The sequence below is a fragment of the Sceloporus occidentalis genome, unplaced genomic scaffold (assembly GCF_023333645.1).
Source record: "Sceloporus occidentalis isolate IW3139 unplaced genomic scaffold, rSceOcc1.0.p SCAF_1, whole genome shotgun sequence".
NCBI classification, from domain to species: Eukaryota; Metazoa; Chordata; class Lepidosauria; order Squamata; family Phrynosomatidae; genus Sceloporus; species Sceloporus occidentalis.
The window spans coordinates 212,836,914-212,858,433 of record NW_028316981.1 but is presented as its reverse complement, the minus strand read 5'-3'; the positions used below and the strand labels follow the sequence as shown (position 1 = coordinate 212,858,433).

Here is a 21,520-nt window from a genome sequence, read left to right as displayed (position 1 = left end):
TGGTGGGGTTCAAGGATAAGAGAGCTACACATTTGGTTTTTGACATAATGCCAGTTTCTTACTTTGCAAATTAATATAAACCATTGTGGCCAATTACACATGTCCTTAACTGTGCTTTTGTCCTGGAGTGACCCTTACATATTTAATCATTCTCAAGTTCTTAGGGAGGCAGCAACTCCTCTGATCTGAATTTTAACTGGGAATTGCTTAAGTATACAGGACAAATTGGCTCTGACTCAAGTACAAACTGATTAGCATAAATTAAACCAGAAAGAGAAAAAATATCTGAAAGAAGCTGTGTGGTAATCATAGGGTGTTGGTTTTTTTTATATGCTGACAGAATTCTCTGCTTTTGCCAAAAACTGCAGTCCAAATACAGTGAAATCTAATGTTTAAAGGTTCTTTACTTCACTCAAAAAATAATAAAAAATCTCAGTATTTAAAAGAACACACATGCATTGTATGATAAAATTATGTTTTAGCACTGAGAATAAGCATTCCTCCCACCTAGTAATTTGGGTATAGAAGAAGTGAAAGTTAACTAATCGGCTTGTTTTAAACTGCTTTGGTGAAACACAGACTTCAAAAACTGGTTTATGAATGTGGTTTGATTCCTTACACAAGTCTTTAAGGTTCATCAACATTTTTGGGTTTGAATGCAGGCCAAAGTTTCTAAGCACATTATCTGTTGGGTGGGGTGACACAACAGTTACTGCAAACTTTTTACTGTATTAACATACCTTAAATGGCTTGTCAAAAAGCAAGGAAAGATGAAGCTGTCAGAAGATAGTGTTTATTATTTGCCCCCGTGGGTTGAAACTCAAGTTGGAGTACAATACGCAAGCATTTGTCAAGTCACATTCTTGATTCAGCTAAATCATCCTTATCACAAGGATCGTAATAAATTGCTATACAACTTAAAACCCTGGGGAGAAGCCATATGTTAAAACCTCAAATGGACAAGACCTGTGCTGAAACGGCAGAGCACTTGAGCGCCGTATTTGTTAGCCCATTTGCTCTATATGCATAGCATAAGCGCTACAGCTGGGCTTGCCTATCAAATATTAACATGGGATTTTTAGAAAAAGGTCAAGTGTCACCTTAAGTACATTTTTAGTCCTAGAAGAGGCACTTGAATAAGTTATTAAGCCTTCCTGCAATTACTGAGGTCCAGCTAGGAGATGAAGTTACAATACAAACTAACATTTTGAAATGGCCAATGGTAGAGGTAGCCCTTTTCAAAAACCAAGTAGACACACACAACCCCTAAAATTATTGTGACTAATTCATTCGTGAGTCACACAATTTTAGAAAAGGGCTTTCTGCAGCCATTCATGTAGTCCAAAAAACTGAATGTCCTTAACAGGATCACTGAAACCTACTTACATAAGCTCAAATAGTCAAGATTTCCACTAAATGTACAATAGTTTTGTACCTTTACTAATATGTTACTTCTCAGTTGCGTGACTGTCATAGTTTTAAAATGCAAAGTATTTCCTATTCACAAATTTTTCACATGTGGTTCTCATTTTACACAAGTTCTATTACAGGTTGCATTTTCAACTCCTTACCAATTAGTCAAGCTAAGACCCTGCATAACATAAACAGAGGAATTTTGCACAGTGTTCTAGCTAAAACTAGGGGTGGGACAGGACAGGGCTTTACTCTCCAGGTGAGGAAGGTACAGTGCCATGCAGGTGCTTTGTCAAGTCTCAACCAGCCACAATACATTCAAAGCACACCAATGTATCTAGAAGCTGATGAATACAAAACTTTAATTTCACATTTTAAACATGAATCATAAATACATGTGCATACTTAAGAGGAATATAATTTATAATACTAAACAGAAATCACTGAATACTAAGCCAGTGCATCTGCACACAATACACTTATGATGCACAAAATAAAAAGGCCAGAGCAAATTGGCTTCTGGTTTCTTTAGGCCATATGGAAATAGGAACATCATTCCAATTTGATTGAAGTGTAGTTTACTGATTTTAAGTTTGTTAACTTGATTTAAAAACAACTATGTTTAAATATTACAGGGACAATGGCAAGTTTGAGAGTTTAGCAACTTTAGTCCTTCACTCATCCACAACTGACATACAGGACAAGCAGCACAAGGAAAATCATCAGGTCATTTTAAGATGTCTGGCACTGGACACCACCTCTGGGTTGGTGCTCATCATCTTCATAGGCTTCTCCATTGTAATGGTGTCTTCTTTCCTGGGATGGGTCAAAGTCCATCAACTCTACCTGTTCCATATCTTCAGTTTCCTCCACTTCTTGCCTTGGAGGTAGCAGCTTTTCTAACAGGCATAACTTATCAGAGGAAATGAAGCCATTATCTGGAAAGATCACCTGAAATTTAGTAGACGCTGTTACTACCAATTTACATACTCCTTTCTTTGTGTAAAATATTGTTTGGCAATCACAAGATTAGAAGTAAAAGCCACATTTGCTTCATGCAAGCCAATTCATTGAGATTTTTCTTTCTTTCAAGAGCAGAACAAAAAAGCACTATTCTCTAAAATATAAAGAAGAAATTTACCTAAGAAATGTCATTTTATCTTCAACAACTTCAGACTTAAAATCAGCTGAATCTTACCTTAAACTCAATGATCAGACGACCTTTTTCATATGGCCTGCGATAGAATGGCATTCCCTCATTCAGTACACATTTAATATCTCCATGTTTAACAATCTGACCTAAAAATAAAAAATGATGCTTATCAATACCTTGCTTACAAAATAAACAAGACGAAATAAAAAAGTTGTCAGCCTCATGTCAGACAACTTTCAAGATTTATTCAAAAGCTTTGCTTCTATTTCATTAAAGCAAAGAAAGGCTCCACTGATGGTTGTGTGTAAACTAATTCAAATGAACAAGAGTCCATCAATGTAAAGTTATTGGCCAGAATTCTACATATCCTATTTTGTTATATAATTACTTTCGACATGTAGCTAAGTAGCTACACTGTATATACTCATGTACAGAAATTCAGGTCAAAAAATTGACCCAAAAACCTGAATTGACTTATTCACAGATCAACCTAAGTACTGTACTTTTAACTCTTATTTAAAAAGGAACCATCCCCTGGTAAAAGGCAAGAATATCATCTGCCATGGAAGCACTGACCCCTCTCAACTCTCTCATCCACAATGAAGCACAATGATGCCTGTTGGAATTTTGGAAGTTCTTAATGGCATCGTTTTCCTTTGTGTCACACTTCAGATCCTTTATTACATTGGCCCTAAATTATACTCTTGACTTATCCATGGGTCATATCAAAATCCATAATTTTGACTCCAAAACCTCCCCTCGAATTATGAAGTCAAATTATAGTCAAATATATGTTACTTTACCAGGCATCAGCCATGCAGAGAGAAGATTGTCCATTTTGCTAGTGATCAGGCTGCAGGCAGATGACATTTTCACCCCCTTCCATCAACCAGCAAGGTTGCATTGATCAGAAGCAGAACTTCTGTTACATGTCCATGTCACACCCTCAGTGTCTGGGAGTTGGAACTGTCATCCACTTGTGCTCCTACCACCAGCAAAATGAACCCCTTCCTCCCACGCAGTTGATGCCCGATAAAGTGAGTCTTTGCAGGGGGGGAAGTTACAATCATGGCAATAGTACCACAGTTGTACCACCCTCTTCACCATCTGCCAGTGAATGATGGGCTGAGTGTTTGCTGCCTTCCTTCCGCCTGGGCTCCACCCATGCCTTGGCTCCTGTTGTACACCGCTTTGATCTAATTTTGGAAAAGCGGTATATAAATAATAATTATTATTATAATTATTATTATTATGGAGGAGTCCTGTCTCCCCTCCCTTTTTTCCTTTACTTTTCTCTTTTCTATAGTTTATATTGTATTTTAGGATTGAGATGGGGGATTGAGAATGGGGATTATTTTCTTTTTACTTGTTTTTACTCTGTTAATTGTTATGTATTTTGCTTTGTGAACTGTATTGTTGTTGTTATTACTATTATTAAGCAATTTGAACCTGTGTTGAGGGACTGGGAAAGGGGTTAATTATGAATTTCATTAGATTGTAATGTTTTTATTTTCTTTTATTGTTACTGTATTTGATTATGGATTTTGTTTGCTTATGTATTGGTCAGGGGATCGGGAAGGGATAATTTTGTATTTTATTGTAATCTTTGTATTGTATTTTCCCCACTGCTGTTAGCCACCCAGATTCCCTGATTGGGCAGGATACAAATAAATTATATTATTATTATTAGTTGTGACTACATAAGGACCACGAATATAGATCCACTACGGATATGTTACTCCAGGTTATGCATCTGCTTGTCTGATCCTGAGTTCTGGACGCTCTCTAGAAAATATGCATGTTATGAATGATAGATTTTGTGGATATAATTTTTGATGGCACTAGTAGTCTAAGACAGTTATAGAATCTAATTTTGTAACCTCCTCCTGGCAGGGCTTCCTCTCTCTCACCTCCGTCCGCTGATTTCTGTCCAGCATTGACCTGCACACATTATTACATCTTATCGCCACTCTGACCATGCTTCTCCTCTATTATCATCCCTTCACTGGCTTCCCTTCCCTTTCCGTATTCAGTTTAAGCTCCTGTTGTTGACTTTTAAAGCCCTGCATGGGCTGGCCCCTCCTTATTTATCTGAACTTCTTTCTCCTCACCTTCCCACTTGTACCCTCCGTTCTGGTAGTCAAGCCTTGCTGTCCCAGCCTAGGATTTCCATTGCCCTTTCCTGGATTCATCCCTTCTCACTTGCTGCTCCTCACTCCTGGAACCCCCTTCCCCCATGAACACGGGTCTTCACTTCTTTAACCAGTTTCAAAACCCAGTTGAAGACTATATTGTTCAGGGAAGCATTCCCAGGCACTATGCGATTGTTTATCCAATTGTTATTTGATATTTGCTTTGAAAAGTGATATTCGATATTTTTAATTTGTTGTCTGCTTTTTTATCTAATTCTATCTTGTGTTATTATCCATTGTTTTATATATATTTTGTAGAATGTACGCCATTAGCAGGTTTCATTTTTATCGATTTTATTCTTTGTATGTACAGCGCTGTGTAAATCTACAGTGCTATATAAATAATAATAATAATAATAATAATAATAATAATAAATAATATATTGGCTTCATATTTTCAAACTGTAAGGGATTCTGTCAAATTTCATGGTCCAAAAGGTAGAAGAGGCAACAAGGGGGTCAGCTATTTTTAGATCTGATCCTAACCAACAAGGATGACTTGGTTAATGGGGTGCAAGTGGTGGGATCATTAGGTGGAAGTGACCATGTTCTCCTGGAGTTTGTAATACAGTGGAAAGGAGAAGCCAGGCATAGTCAGACACGCATCCTAGACTTTAGGAGAGCGAATTTCAGTAAACTTAGAGAAGTATTCAGGGCGATTCCATGGTCAGAAATACTAAAAGATAAAGGAGTTCAGGATGGATGGGAGTTTCTCAAAAGGGAGATACTGAAGGCACAATTCCAAACAGTTCCAGTGAGAAAGAAAAACGGGAGGTGTCTCAAGAAACCAGGATGGATGACTAAGGAACTTTCAACTGAGCTAAGTTTGAAACGGAACATGTATAAGAAATGGAAAAAGGGGGAAATCACAAAAAAGGAATTCAAAGAAATAGCAGGCATGTGTAGGGGTAAAGTCAGAAAAGCTAAAGCGCAGAATGAACTCAGGCTTGCTAGAGAGGTTAAGAACAATAAAAAGGGCTTTTTTGGATATGTCCGCAGCAAAAGGAAGAAGAAGGAAACGGTAGGGTCACTGCGTGGAGAAGATGGCAAAATGCTAACAGAAGACAGAGAAAAGGCTGAATTACTCAACACCTTCTTTGCCTCAGTCTTCTCAGAAAAGGCAAAGGGTGCTCAACCTGAGGATAATGGAGCAGAGGACAGAATAGGGGAATTTCAGCACAGAATAAGTAAAGAGATAGTAGAGGAACACCTTATTAATCTAAATGAATTTAAGTCTCCGGGACCAGATGAACTCCATCCAAGGGTATTAAAAGAACTGGCAAATGTAATATCGGAGCCATTGGCAATAATCTTTGAAAACTCCTGGAGAACAGGAGAGATCCCAGCTGACTGGAGGAGGGCAAACGTTGTCCCCATCTTCAAAAAGGGGAAAAAAGAGGATCCCAACAATTATCGTCCAGTTAGTCTGACATCAATACCAGGAAAGATTCTGGAGCAGATCATTAAACAGAGAGTCTGTGAACATCTAGAAGGCAATGCCATAATCACAAAAAGTCAACATGGGTTTCAGAGAAACAAGTCATGCCAGACAAACCTAATCTCTTTCTTTGATAAAATTACCAGCTTGGTAGATGAAGGGAATGCTGTGGATATAGTATATCTTGATTTCAGTAAGGCCTTTGACAAGGTTTCCCATGACATTCTTGCAAACAAGCTTGTAAAATGTGGGCTAGACAAAGGAACTGTTAAATGGATCTGTAATTGGTTGACCGGCCGAACCCAAAGGGTGCTCAACAATGGCTCCTTTTCATCCTGGAGAGAAGTGACCAGTGGGGTCCCACAGGGCTCTGTCCTGGGCCCAGTGTTATTCAACATCTTTATCAATGACCTGGATGACAGAATTGGGAGCATACTTATCAAATTTGCAGATGACACCAAATTAGGGGGAATAGCTAATACCCCAGAGGACAGGATCAAGATTCAAAATGACCTGAATAGACTAGAAAGCTGGGCCAAAGCTAACAAAATGAAATTCAACACAGAGAAATGTAAGGTATTGCACTTAGGGTGGAAAAATAAAATGCACAGATATAGGATGGGTGACACCTGGCTGAATGAAACTACGTGTGAAAGGGATCTAGGAGTCCAAGTAGACCACAAGTTGAACATGAGTGAACAGTGTGATGCGGCAGCTAAAAAGGCCAATGCTATTTTAGGCTGCATCAATAGAGGTATAGTGTCTAGATCAAGAGAAGTAATGGTGCCACTGTATTCTGCTCTGGTCAGGCCCCACCTAGAATATTGTGTCCAGTTCTGGGCACCACAATTCAGAAAGGACATTGAGAAACTGGAGCGTGTCCAAAGGAGGGCGACAAAAATGGTGAAGGGTCTGGAAACCATGCCCTATGAGGAACGACTTAGGGAGCTGGGGATGTTTAGCCTGGAGAAAAGAAGGTTAAGAGGTGATATGATAGCCCTGTTTAAATATTTGAAAGGATGTCATATTGAAGAGGGAGCAAGCTTGTTCTCTGCTGCTCCAGAGAACAGGACCCGGAACAATGGATGCAAGCTACAGGAAAAGAGATTCCACCTGAACATTAGGAGGAACTTCCTGACAGTAAGGGCTGTTCGACAGTGGAATGCACTCCCTCGGAGGGTGATAGAGTCTTCTTCCTTGGAGGTCTTTAAACAGAGGCTGGATGGCCATCTGTCAGGGATGCTTTGAATTGGATTTCCTGCATGGCAGGGGGTTGGACTGGATGGCCCTGGTGGTCTCTTCCAACTCTATGATTCTATGATTCTATGATTCTATGAAATTTTACCATATATCCAAGATGTGTTTTGGCAAAGCAATACATACTTACCAGGATGAGAATTGATGCTTATAGTTCGATTATCTAGCATTGTAATTGGTTTTTGAAAACCGCATAGTGCCTCAACTAGTTGTAAATCCATGGACATGACCAGGTCTTCATTTCGTCTGCAGAAAAAGAAAATGATCACCTGCAGAACTGTAATGTATCACAAATGGTAATGGAGAGCAATTCTAGAAGAACATAGCACTACGCAACACAGTAGTTAAGAGAGATGGTACAGATCTGAAAATTAATTATGACAACAATGAAAAAATGCTCTTTATTTTTAGAAGGCACTCTTATTCTTGGAGGATTAAGGGTGCCCTAAGGATTCTGTAAGGCAATATCAATTCAGAGCTTATTTTGATCTCATTTTTCCCCGTTATCTATCACAAAGATATGTAGATTTAAGATGTTCCGTGCATCAGCCACTTTATGTATAGTGCTACAGTGAATCTCATTAGAGTTGTACAATACCTGTCACATGCCACTGCAGTTTATGAAGGCACCATGTTTTGACTAGGAAGAGGCTACAGATGCTAGCAGGTTTATAACTGAAGACCTATAGGCACTTACCAATTGACAAAGCTGTACACTGGCTAAGCTTACATTCAGATATTCAAAGGCTCAAGACAACCAACTCCAGTGGTAAGCTTTTATAGCATGGATTTGCTTTGGCTGTCAATATTTTTGCTCCCATAAACTCCAATGTATGCTAAAGGATAGAGTCCTACCAAGCAGTAAGACATTCACAGATTAAATACTTGCTAAATTAATTAGTAATCCATGGCAGGCTATATTCAATGGGGAAGTGCTCTCCTGAGCTAAACAGGACTAAAGTGATCTTAAGTGATAGGTAAGTAAGTCAGGAGGTCTTGGAGCCATGTTTCAGGAACATTGTCAAATTTCTACAGGAGAAAAAAGCCCATTTTTTCTTTAAGAACAGAGTACATGAAGTGTATATCCCTTGTCATCAAGGACAAGCATGCTTCTAGAACCACAACTGTGCCTTGTTTTTAAACAGATTTTTTCAGCAGCAAAGGGAAGGGGTGTGGTAAACTGGATGAAGAGGTTACATGTGGTCCATGCATTACATCCCTCAGTGCTTTTGAAGACTAGGTCATTTCCATTCCACTTTTTTCTTATCTTTCACATGTTAAAAATGCAGGATTCTTCAAATATTAATGAACTTTGAGAGCTATTCATTATCTCAAAGCTTAAATTACACAAAACTAAGTTTTTGAACTGTCTCCCAAATATAATGAGCACACATGCATGCTGCCACTGCTTTTCAATCAAGTTAATAATACTGTAGCATTGTTTCCTGAGCTTTAGCTTTTCTACATTAACTTTCAAGAAAACTAGACTGTTTCAGAGGTTTAATAACTAAACAGAGAATAGTGAAGACCTGGAAGAAAGTAGGGTGTAAGAAGAGAACATACATAGAGAATTTGTGAGCAGGATATATAAGGGCTAGCAAGTGAACAAAGTTAGAAAAAGGAAATGAGCTAAGCCTAGAAAGAGCCACAAGGACAAGAAAGTATGAATGATACAAGCACAGGATGGAGTGGGAAGAGAATTACAGCTTTCTGATACATAAAGGGTGTTCCTCTTACACCACTGATCAAGGAAGTTATCCAAGGTATGATTACAGACCAGGAGCAGAGAATGTCTGGTCTTGTTGTTGGGCTACAACTCGCATCAGTTCCCTAGCCAGTATAACCAACATTTAGAGAAGGCATGAATTTTGGTTCAACACAATTTGGATGGTCATGTGTGTCTGATCCCAGTTACCTTGTAAACATAGAATGGTCCTTTTGATCCAAGACAATAATGATATCTCCTGGCTCCAAGCCTGGTTCCTGGTCACCTTCACCATGGAAAGTTATCTTCTGGCCATCTTTCATTCCTATTGCAAATGTTCAACATAAAAAAATCAAAAACGGTGTGCGAATTCTACATATTTTAACATCTAACCATTAACCTATAATAAAATTAACCCACAAAATTATATTCTGTACTGTTACATGAGAACGGCACAATGTGATAGTATATGTTACTCTCTAAGTAAATTTTTTCTCATAAAGTGCTCCTTTTTTGTCTGACTTGCCAGATCTGCTTTCAGCATGTTATACATTGCATTTTACGTATGGCTTTAGGTTTACTTTTTTGGCACCATTTTATATTGCTATTTAACTTTTGATACACAGTGCCTCAATTACCTTCACTTTCAACTACTGGAAAAATAGAATACCTTAACATAGTTTTCAATGCTTTTAGATAAAAAAAAGCAATGTTTTGCTTACATCCAAACATGTTTTCCACAATAAAATGGCAATCAAAAAAGGAACAAAAGCACAGGAGCTCCATTCTCTTCTGTGCAGGAAACCTGTCACCATCTCTAACTACAGAATGGCTGGAATCACTGAAAAAAAAAATTACCTAGCACACCTTTAATCTAGAAACTGAACTGCAAAACAATATAACCAAAAATCCTTAAAAACAGTAAAGGGACAGATTCTTGAAGCTTGACAGCATTATAAACTATTTAACTTTTTGTCTCAATACTTATAGCATGTTGTGATCAAACTGTACAGACTTAGGTTCAGCTAAATGGGTCAAGGATAATCAGAGTGACTAGAGTGTTGTGCAAGAGATAGGGAGGACAGAACTATTTAAAAAAGAGAGACTGGAAAACACTTCACAAAGTTCTTCCATAAATTTGGGATACCTAATGTTATCCTAGAAGTATTATGGAACTGTTGTTCTGGCTACCATTTTGACGGTTAAAAACACTTCATGTTCTGAAAGGTGAAATGCTATGTTGATTTTCTAAAACCTCTGAAAATTATGTTACAACAATGTGCTTTTGGTTGTCATTTTATTTACTGATTATTCTAATGCCACAGAGCTCCACAGATCTGTTGGGGTCCCTCCATAGGATATATTAGTTGCCTCCCCTGATATAGTGCAAGACTGCTATGCTCCATGTTAGGGAATTATGCCTCTTGGCAACTTAATTCTAAACTTCAGCAATTTAGCACTGTACCACAATTTCCCCACAGAACGAGCAGTAAAGGCTAAAAGATGGGCAAGCAAGATCTTGCTTATCTAGGTCCAAATCTGAATCAAAGACTGAATGAAATGGAGGTAGGGAAGAATGGGATATTGCTAGAAGCAATACTGATTTTACAAGTGAAACTCCAGAACAGGTTATTAGTTGGATTTGGAGGAACAGTATGTTTCTCAATCCTCATCAATCTCCCCCAGGACATTTCAGTTTGTCTCCAACCTCACATTTCCTACCAGGTCGTTTGTACAGGCTAATGCTACCCTTCTCCCACACAAGTGATGTACAGCTATCCAATGGCCGTGGTCCATGGATAGCAACAACCATGCACAGTTTTTGATGCTCATGGTTTGGCACAGCCCTACAACTATTTAGGCAGCTTTGGGGCCCTAGAACAAGTCCAGCTCTTCCTTCCTGTACTGGGGCAATCAGAAAGCCTTACTTTGCTAGGTCTAAACTGGAGAGGGAAGGTGAATATGCACTCATTTGTTTCAATACCTGTTGAAAGACTGGAACTTGTACCAGATTGAAAATGCAGACAGAACAAAAAGAGCATACTCAATTGCTGAGATTAAAAGGCTCAACAGAGCCATGTCAGCTTGTCCTTCATCTGCCAAATTTCAGAGGTGCAGCATGGGACTGGGACAACGACCTGCCACTTGGGGCAAGGGCAAGCTCTAGTGACTGAATGCACTTGTTTGGCCAAAGTTTGGCCTAAATTTGTCAAACATTTAAATCTCATTAAACTTTCCCAACTATAGGCTGACTGATGACACTGTCTCGACAGTATGGAACCACTAAGTTCATTGTCAAAAGTAACATTTCTCCATTGTACAGGCTCCTCAACAATTCTACTTCCCCAAATTATCTTTGGTGCACAATTCAACAGAAATGGCTGGTTAATATACTTTCAGATTACTTTTATTGCCAAGTAGTCTGCAACAGCAGTAGCACTCACTACTCTCAAACCACCTTTTGCAAGTTCCAAAATTCAGTTTCTCCATGATTCCCACAAAAATTATGTCTCTCAACTATATTTAGCAGGTTGTTGTTGACTCAGCCTGGCATTCCTCCGTAGGTGATTAAAATTAATACCCAGCTTGTTGGAGACAATTAACTTATACGTTGTAAACTGCTTAGGGAGGGCTTAAGTGCACTGATAAGCGATACAGAAATGTACTTGCTATTGTTGTGCCTTCAAGTCATTTCTGACTTATGACAACCCTATCATGGGGTTTTCTTGCCAAGTCTCTTCAGAGAGGGGTTGCCATTGCCATTCTGAGGCTGTGAGAATGTGACTTGCCCAAGGTCACCTAGTGAGTTTACACAGCCGAGCGGTGATTAAAACTCTGGCCTCCAGAGTCCTAGTCCAATACTCAAGTCACTACATCACACTGGCTTTCTACAGACCCAAAATAAGATACATACCTTTATCAATGTGAACTTCAAGAATTTTCTTCTCTCTAACAATCTTCCTTCCATTGCAGCTTTTACATCTGTCCTTGGGACTGATGCGCTCCCCATGGCCCTGGCATTCCATACACACAGACTGGATTTGCTGAACCATTCCAGGCCCTATTTGGTGAATCCTTATTTGCATGCCTGTTCCTCTGCAATTAAGGCAGCACTCCACTGCACCCTTTTTGCCACCTCGGCCTGCAGAAGAACATAAAGGGGAGGGGGGAGAAAAAAATGATGTACATGCTTCCCCCCTTGGATGTGAATTTCCACTTGATTAACTGAAATTCTTGTACCAACATACCTTCGCATTTGTCACAAATCACATTCTTTTGTAGAGCAAGTTTTCGTGTGGCTCCATTGTACAGATCTTCTAAAGTTACTGACAACTGATGAACAACATTTTTGCCTATGAGGAAAATCGTATTTTTGATTACCAATACTCCAAACAGTTTCAGTTCTGATTCTAATTTGCTTTGCTTTGGGAAGTCACTGTACAGAGAGACCTTGACTAGGAATATAGCTAGATTAAGAAGGGTCAACAGGTCCTCCCACAAGCAATGTGAAGGAGAACCATGCTGCTTGACCTTTACTGAAAGAGAAGGCTGATCCAACTGACACACTAAGGTTACAGTTATCTGCTATATAGGGAGAACATAATTAAAACTCAGTAGAAAACCTCCAAGTAAACATGCACAGAATCACACAATTAGTAATCTCATACAGAATGCAATACAAAACGTGTATCTAATGTGTTTTGCAATCAGTGTTGCCAATTTCAGGGATTTTTGAAAGCTTTCAGGGCCATTTGGGGATTCGCCACATTTCAGGTAAAGATTCTGGGAAATTCAGCCTTCGGGAAATTCAACCTTTCCGCCCAAAAAAACCCAGACAAAAATACCTTCCCGCCCCAAACAAACCTCCCCACATACCTTCCATCCTGGAAGTCCTGTCCCCTTTAGCCTTCCCATAGTGCCTTGCATGCTCCCCAACCTGGGAGTCCCACCCCTGACTTAAGTCCCGCCCCCATTCTGGGAAATTGGGGGCCATTCCGGGAACCCAATCAGGGAATTTCCTTCGGACGTGATTGGGAACACTGTTCGCAACACAATCTCTATCACTTGAGGTGTATCATAAATAAATGCAGACAACATTGTCTTAATATTTAATCTGAAGAGACATACCTTTTACTTTAACCAAAAACTGTTTAGATGAACTACAAACACTTCTGTAAAGTATTTCAAATGAAATTGTACATTACCTCTCCTCTCTCTTTGCATTCTCCCACCTCCTCCAAAGAACATATCAAATATATCCATGGGTGATCCAAAGTTGCTTCCAGTACCACCCTCTTTAATGGCTTGTTCACCACCTTTATCATACAACTCTCTTTTCTTGGAATCAGAGAGGACTTCATAAGCTTGAGAAATCTGTTTGAACTACAATAAAGAAAAATGAAAAAAATTAGAAAACTGTCATTTTACAGAAAATCATTTGCATCACCATAACATTTACTTATCACCACTATAACAGCTTAAAATTGCACACAAACCTAGCTTATCATATATATATATATATATATATATATATATATATATATATATAGCTAGCAACTACAGCAGGATGGCCAACTTTAAAAAAATGTCATGCATTCTTTTACCCAATGTTTGAAAATATAGTCAAGTTTTTCTCTTTGTGAGAAATTACTGGAGTAATGCTCTGGGTTGTTGGGTTTTTTTAAAATATGAAACCTTGACATCCTTACATTTGGAAGCCTCTGAAAAGCAAATACACCTTTAAGAAAGTGAAATGAAGTTGTAAGTCTTTTTAAATGCACATTTTTGCTTCACAGAAAAAAACCAGGTTGTTATAAAATTAAAGAAGTGGCTATGGATTAATAGCTTGCCATTTAGCAACATTAGTTCTCTGCTCTATGCTAGCAACCGTTAACCTGGAATAAAAATTGTATGTTAAACACATAATGCAGCTGCAGCAGAACACTTCTAAAAGATCAAAAAATACTCAAGGTACTACCTTTCCCCAGGTGTTCCACCCCATTTTCCCCATGTTAACAGGGAAACTCTGCAGTGAAAATCTGAATACCTTTAAAATCTGAACATTTGAAGAGGCCTATTAAGTTTCTCATGTCCTGGAGACAATACAGATAGATAAATCTGATCAGCATCCAACCCATTGCAAATTCACAACTATAAAGCAAGAATATCATAGACACAGCAATCTTCACTAAGCTAATCAGCAAAACATTAATAAGGGAGTGGGCTTGAAACTTGCCTTTTCACCTTCATTAGGATTTTTATCAGGGTGATATTTCAATGCCAGTTTCCTATAAGCTTTTTTCAGTTCCTCTTGGGAAGCATTGGGCTTTACCCCAAGCACATCGTAGTATGTGGTCTCCTTCACCATGGTGCACCTGTTATCTGGAAGTGGGAAAACAATTAAAATGTTAACAGTCCAGTCCAACCCTCTATATCCATGGATTCAAGTATCCACAGCTTGAAAATATATAAATTCCAAAAGGCAAATCTTGATTTTGCTATTTTATATAAGGGGACACCATTTTACTATGCCATTCTGTTTAATGGGACTTGAGCATCCATGGAGTTTGCTATCCATGAGGGTTATTGAGAACCTAATGCTAATGGATACTATGGCGCGTTACAGACCGCCGGATTGCGGCGGTCTGCTGCCGCCGCCGCTTGCACCATCCGGGAGCCGCAGCCTTTAAATGCTGCGGCTCCCGGACGCTGCCGAGAAGGAGTGTGGAAATCATGCTCCTTCTCAGGCCCCGGAAGAGGCGCCGCAAAGCGCAAGGGGTGCATTTGCGGTGTCATTTCCGGGGCGACACGTGCGGACGCAACGCGTCCAGCACGTAAAGATGGCGGCGCCCGTGTGTATAGGGCGCCGCCATCTTTACGCCCCCGTCACATGCTAGGGGTGAGGCCGGTATGGACGCTAGGTCCTCGGCCAACCCCTAGCACGTGACAGGGGCGTATTAAAGGCCCGTCTATAACACACCTAAGAGTCCACTGTAAAGGTTACCTCTATGCCAGATAAGTCACTGGTACCTCTCACCACCCTATTTCTTTAAACACAGTATTCAGAAAGGGATGTCTGGCCAAAATGCCAGACAGACCCACTCCATACCTTACACCTCTCATGTACGCCTTAAATGGATTCTCTGCACATTCAGGGCTTGCCTTTCACCCCTTCAATTCCCAGTGCCACCTCAAAATGCAGGAATCTAACCATCCTGATATAGGAGAACCTGGAATTCTTCTCAAGTGTGAAAAGAGCCTATTCCCACTTCACAAGGCTTTCAACTCCCATCCCCCCACAAGTCCCAGTAGTTCCTCCCCCGATTTACACAGCTCTGTTTCCTAACAACTTGGCAAACAGAGGCCCCTTATCGTAAAAGGGACTCGCTTCCTTCGCCTCCTCCCCCACTTCTTTTAATATGTGTGCATCTTGTTTGCCCTTTTAAACGGATGCGTGTTTTAACTGTTTGTGTCTTCGTGCATGGCGGGGGATTGGACTGGATGGCCCTTCTGCCCTCTTCCAGCTCTAGGACTCCATGATGTTGTTTGTCTGTTAATTGTTGTTGTTCTCCACCTCGATCCATGGGGAGAAGCAGGTAAGAAATAAATATCATAATCGTTATTATAATTTCAAGTGTCAAAAGGGCAATTTCCTCCTTCACAAGGTTTTCAACCCTGCCCCTCCAAAACAGCTCCACCCCCAATTTACACAGCTCTGCTTTCTACCATCTGGCAACCAGAGCAGGGTGACCAGAGATCCTCCTTTTCCTGTGCATGTCCTACATTTCAACCTTCTGGTCCAAGAGGAATTCCAAAATCTCCTCCATTTTGAGAATGACTAAAAAAAATATGAATTTATACTTCTGTGAGTGCCTTTAGTTTTTCTTTGGTCACATCCTCCTTAAGTGGATGTTTCTTGACCACCTCACATTTTGAAGTGCCTTGTTCTTCTTTGTGGTGAGGAAGACATCTGGTCACTCTGGACATGTCCTACGCACCTCAACCTTCTTCCAAGAGGAATTCCAAAATGCCCTCCATTTGGAGCATGACCAAGAAGCATGGATTCACATTTACATTCGTTTGGTCATGCCTTCCATTTTCCTTGAATGCCCTACATTCTGCAGTGCCTTGTCCTCCCTTGCAATGAGGACATCTGGTCACCCTGCCCCTGATTTACAAAGATTTGTACCCTACCGGCCAGGCAACCAAGTATTACCTCCTCCCCTCCTCTTTTAGTAACAGCACACTCCCTCCACCTGACAGGAAAAGGGCACCCACGGCATTTCCACACCCTACAGACAATGGACATCCCCCAGACTTCCCCCTCCCCTTCCGCAGGCCCACGGCTTTGCTTCCAAGGCCTCCAAAGCAAAGCCCCCTTTGCCTTAATGGGGCCGGAGGACCCTCGCACCCCATCCACACTGGCAAAACCCCCTCTCTCCCCATCTACCACTCTTTCCTTCAATCCTTGAGGCTTTTCCTGCCCTCAGGGTGGCCAGGCATCCTCCTTTCCCAGGCCATGTCCTCCATTTCAGCTTCTGGTCCAGGCGGAATTCCCAAAGGTCCTCCATGTCGAGCAGGACTATGAAGCATGGGTTTATGGGTGGTTTTTAGCTTTTATTTTGTCATGCCCCCCATTGTTTCTTCAACGTCCAATATTTTGAGGTGCCTTGTCCTCCTTGGTGGTGAGGACGCCCTGGATACGTCCTCCATTTCAACCTTCTGTCCAGGAGGAATTTCAAAACGTGCTTCATTTTTAAGCAGGACTAAATAGCATGTTCAGGGTGACCAGAGGTCCTCCTTTCCCAGGACGTATCCTACATTTCAGGCCTCTGGCCCAGTGGCAATTGCCAAAGGCAATTTTGAGCAGGGCCAAGAAGCCTGAATTTGCATTTCTAGGAGTGTTTTGAGCCTTTTATGTGGCAAATGTCCTCCATTGCTTCTTCAATGCCCTACATTTTTTAAGGTGGAGAAAGGACATCTGGCCAACCTAGACACGTCTTCCATCGGTCCAAAAGGCCCTCCATTTAGAGTATTAACAAGCACATCCAGGACGACCAGAGGCGTCCTCCTTTTCCAGGACATGTCCTAAATTTCAGATGGTGCAGGAGGAATCCCCCAAGGTCCTCCATTTCGAGCAGGGCCAAGAGGCACTAGTTTACATTTCTAGGAGTGTCCTGAGCCTTCAATGTGGCTCAAATGTCCTCCATCGTAAGGACACCTGGCTACAATAGACACGTCCTACACATTTCAAGGCCCTCCACTGAGAAATTCAGCAGCACAGTCAGGGAGACCAGAGGCGTCCTCCATTTAGTGTACGGAGGAGCACATCCAGGGTGACCAGGGGCGTCCTCCTTTTCCAGGACACGTCCTACAACCCAGGAAGAATTCTCCCAAGGTCCTCCATTTCGAATAGGGCCAAGAGACGCTCATTTACATTCCTGGGAGCGTCCTGAGCCTTTGATGTGCTCAAATGCCCATTATTGTTTCTTGAATGTCCTACATTTTTTTTTTTTTGAAGTGGAGAAAAAAAGGGGGCCCTGACCAGAGGCGTCCTCCTTTTCCAGGACACGTCCTACAACCCAGGCTTCTGGTCCATGAGGAATCACTCCCCCCCCCCCACTAAAAAAGGGTCCCCCATTCTGAGCCTGGCTCAGAAGCATGGATCTAAATGAGGGTCCTGCTGAGCCTTGGAGGTGCTCAATGTCCTCCATTGCTTCTGAGAGGCCCTCCATTCCCTATCCCTCCACAAGGGGGCTCCCTCTCCCCTCCTTTGTCCCCCACATTTTCTCCCCTCTCAGCTGCCCCCTCCCCACTTCTAAGACTGGGCGCGCGCCCCCGCCGCGCGGTCACGTGGCCCGCAGGTCGCGCGCGCCTCCTCGTGCGCGGGCCTCTCTCTCTCTCTTCCCCCCCCCACTGCGCATGCGCGCTCTCGCTCTCGAGGGTCACCACCAACAGCCCGACCGTTGGTTCTTTTGTGAAACACAGGCGAGAAGGAACCCTAGACAAACGCACATACATACCTCGTTTTCCTTTCTGCTTAAGGCAACCCTATTGTCTCCTTTCAGCCGCCGTCTCAAACCTTCGCCTCCTCTCTCTCTCTCTTCCTGACCGAAGAGACGTCCCAGACTTTTCTGGAAAGTTCCGAGCCGGTCTTTAGGTTCGGCAACATCCGGGGAGTTTCCTTCCTCCTCCTCCTCCTCTCTTTTAGAGCCAGTCCCCTCCCATTCCCAGAAGCCCCGCCTCTTTCCCCAACTGCCGCTGCTTATTGGACGGCTGTCCTAGAGAGCGGTGACGTTTCAGCCAATCAGCCTCTCCGGGGATGACGTCACCGGCGGAGACTACAAATCCCGGTTGCCTTCAGGCTCACCTTCCAGGCTTTTTCTTTAGGCCCGAATGTGAGGGGAAAAGACTTCAAGTCCCGAAATGCAACGGGAATGAAATCCCTCACAAAGAGAGCTTGGTGGAGGCAGGGCTAAAGTAAAATGTTAGGCCCTAAAAGCTATATCTGAGGAGCAGGGTATAAATACCGTGAATAAATAAACACATAAATAAATATATATTTAAGATGCCCGCTCTAAGACTCTGGGGACCAGGGTTCGAATCCTGGCTCGGCCATGGAAACCCACCTTGGGAAATAGTCACACTCTCTCAGCCTCAGAAGGAGGCAATGGCCAACCTCCTCTGGACAAATCTGGCCAAGAAAACCCCATGATAGGTTCGCCTCATGGTCTCAGTCAGAAGCAACTTGAGGGCACACAAGATACCTGATACTTCTTCGATGCCAAATACCTATTCTGAAGACAATACCTTTATAATATTAGAGTAGTCAACGATATAGGGCTTTGCTCTTTTGCAGTACGGCCTCCTTCTTACAAAACCTTGAATTCATTCCAAAAAACAACCTTGGGAACACAGAGTTTGGTATCCACAGACTCACAACCAAACCCCAGTGGATGATACCAAGGGCTTCACCGTACATTAATACTTGGAAGCACAATAAATGTGCCTAACTCTCCATACGTTCAGACCATCAGTTTCAGATTGGCCACAATAATGCCCTTTATGTTGTGTGCCTTCAAATTGTTTCCGACATACAGTGACCCTGTCACAGGTTTTCCTTGGCAAGATTTGTTCAGACGGGGTTTGCCTTTGTTTCCTCTGAGGCTGAGAAGGTGCGACTTGCCCAAAGGCACCCAGCAGGTTTCCATGGCTGAGCAGGGATTCGCACCGGTCTCCAGGATCATAGTCCCATGCTCAAACTGCTACACCACACTGGCTCTCAATGCTCTGTATTAAAATGCCCAGTGTAATAAAATAGGCCTGTTACAGACTGCCAAAATAAAGCTGCTTCGGGTCTCTTTGGAGGTATGCTATTTAAATGATGCATGGGTCCTAAGAGTCCAGAGGTCGCGCCAAAGCCACACTCCATTCCTAAGCACTGGAGGGCAGCTTTGGTGCAGCTTCTGGATTCTTAGGATGCATGCATCATTTAAACAGCATAACTCCAAAGAGACCCGAAGCAGCTTTATTTTGGCAGTCTGTAACAGGCCATAGATTAATTTTATCGCAGCCTACTTAAAAAAAATTGTAACCCAGGACAAAAGAGCAAGCATGGTTCCTTCATCTGGCACACTTACTCCACAGTGTTTTGTTTTAATTCACGCTTTTATCCCATCTTTTTCATTCAAAAAGTTAAGATAAAATCATACGTCAGAGCAAGAAAGAATCCTTAATCTGGTACACCGACTCCTTTTTCGGATGTACATCTTTATTCCACTTTTATAATTCAAAATGTCACGCTAAAAATCAGACATAAAACTAAAAAAGAATCCTTAATCTGGCACACTTACTCCACATTTTTTAAAAAGTATATCTTTATTCCTAGTGTTTTCCATTCAAAATATTAAGATAAAATCAGCCATAAAAGCAGGAAAGAGTCCTCAATCTGGCATACCCACTCCATCCATGTTTTTTTTTTAAATTACATTATTATTTCCTCTTTTTCAGTTACAATAAAATCAGCCATAAAAGCAAGAATCCTTAATTTGGCACAACTACTACACATGTCTTTTTAAACTGAGATTCTTATTCCATTTTTTTCATTCAAAATGTTAACCTGAAATCAGCCACAAAAGGCAGAAACTCCTGGAGTTCTTTCCAAGCATTGTGGAAGTTAATGTTGCTTAAGGATTCTTAATGTTTTGAATGAAAAAGATGGAATAAATATGTAGATTTTTAAAAAGATATGCGGAGTAGGTGTACCAGATTAAGGATTCTTTCTTTCTCTTGTGGCTGATTTTATCTTTCAATGAAAAAGATGGTATAACCATGTAAATTTAAAAAGAAAGATATGTGGAGTAGGTATGCCAGATTCAGGATTCTTAATTGCTGTTTTGTGTCTGATTTTATCTAAAACTTTTGAATGAAAGAGATGGAATAAAAATGTAAAAACACTGTGGAGTAGTTGTACCAGATTTAAGGATTCTTTCTTGCTGTTGTGTCTCATTTTATCTTAACTTCTTGAATGAAAACGCTGGAATAAAAATGTAAATTTAAAACAGTGTATACACACACACACACATATATATATACTGTTTTAAATTTACATTTTCATACACACACAGAGAGATATTTGCCCCTCCCAAGAAAACAAGTCCAGTAAAAAATAAATAAATATATATACAGGTATATATATATATATATATATTCTCTCTCTCTCTCTGTATACATATATATATATATATATAATAAACTGACTGGGCTTGTTTTCTTGGAAATGAAAGGAAAAATATTTATCTATGTGTGTATTGTGTGTGTATATATATATATATGTACCTATCTATGTGAGTGTGTGTGTATATATATTACATTTTATATACTGTATATACAGTATATATATTATATATAGAACAAGCTGACTGGGCTTGTTGTCTTGAGAAGAGAAAAATGTCTATCTGTGTGTGTGTATGCATATATATATATATATATATATACACACACACACACACAGTATATACACAAAATATATAAAACAAGCTGACTGGGCCTGTCTTCTTGAGAGGAGAAAAATATCTATATGTGTATATTGTGTATGTGTGTGTGTGTGTATAATATATATATATATAATATAACAAGCTGACTGGGCTTATTTTCTTGGGAAGGACAAAATATCTATCTATTGTATCATATATATATATATGCACACACACACAGTGTGTATATGTATATGTGTGTATATATGTGTGTGTGTGTGTGTGTGTGTGTGTATATACATACATATACATACATATATATATATGTATACACACAAATACATATATACGTGTGTGTGTGTGTGTGTGTGTGTGTTCTCTTTCTTT

At 40.7% G+C, this 21,520-nt stretch overlaps 2 protein-coding genes across 4 annotated transcripts in view; one reads left to right on the top strand and one right to left on the bottom strand.

Annotated features, from left to right (window-relative positions):
* Positions 1-777: 777 nt before the first annotated feature.
* On the bottom strand, positions 778-18,336 carry LOC149323339 (dnaJ homolog subfamily A member 1). The gene is made up of 9 exons (XM_089488797.1): positions 18,182-18,336; positions 14,395-14,540; positions 13,364-13,541; positions 12,407-12,511; positions 12,073-12,300; positions 9,369-9,483; positions 7,584-7,699; positions 2,612-2,712; positions 778-2,364 (listed from the first exon to the last, which is right to left on the bottom strand). Exons 2-9 carry the CDS (start codon positions 14,524-14,526, stop codon positions 2,146-2,148), a joined length of 1,194 nt encoding a protein of 397 aa, XP_089344923.1. The 5' UTR covers positions 14,527-14,540; positions 18,182-18,336; the 3' UTR covers positions 778-2,145.
* A 32-nt stretch (positions 18,337-18,368) lies between these two features.
* Positions 18,369-21,520, top strand: part of LOC149323337 (aprataxin-like) — a 29,954-nt gene continuing 26,802 nt past the window's right edge. For all 3 annotated transcript variants that reach the window (XR_016273029.1, XM_089488800.1, XM_089488798.1), the window contains exon 1: positions 18,369-18,638. The gene's annotated coding sequence lies outside the window, so the exon portion shown is untranslated. The remainder of the gene's footprint in view (positions 18,639-21,520) is intronic.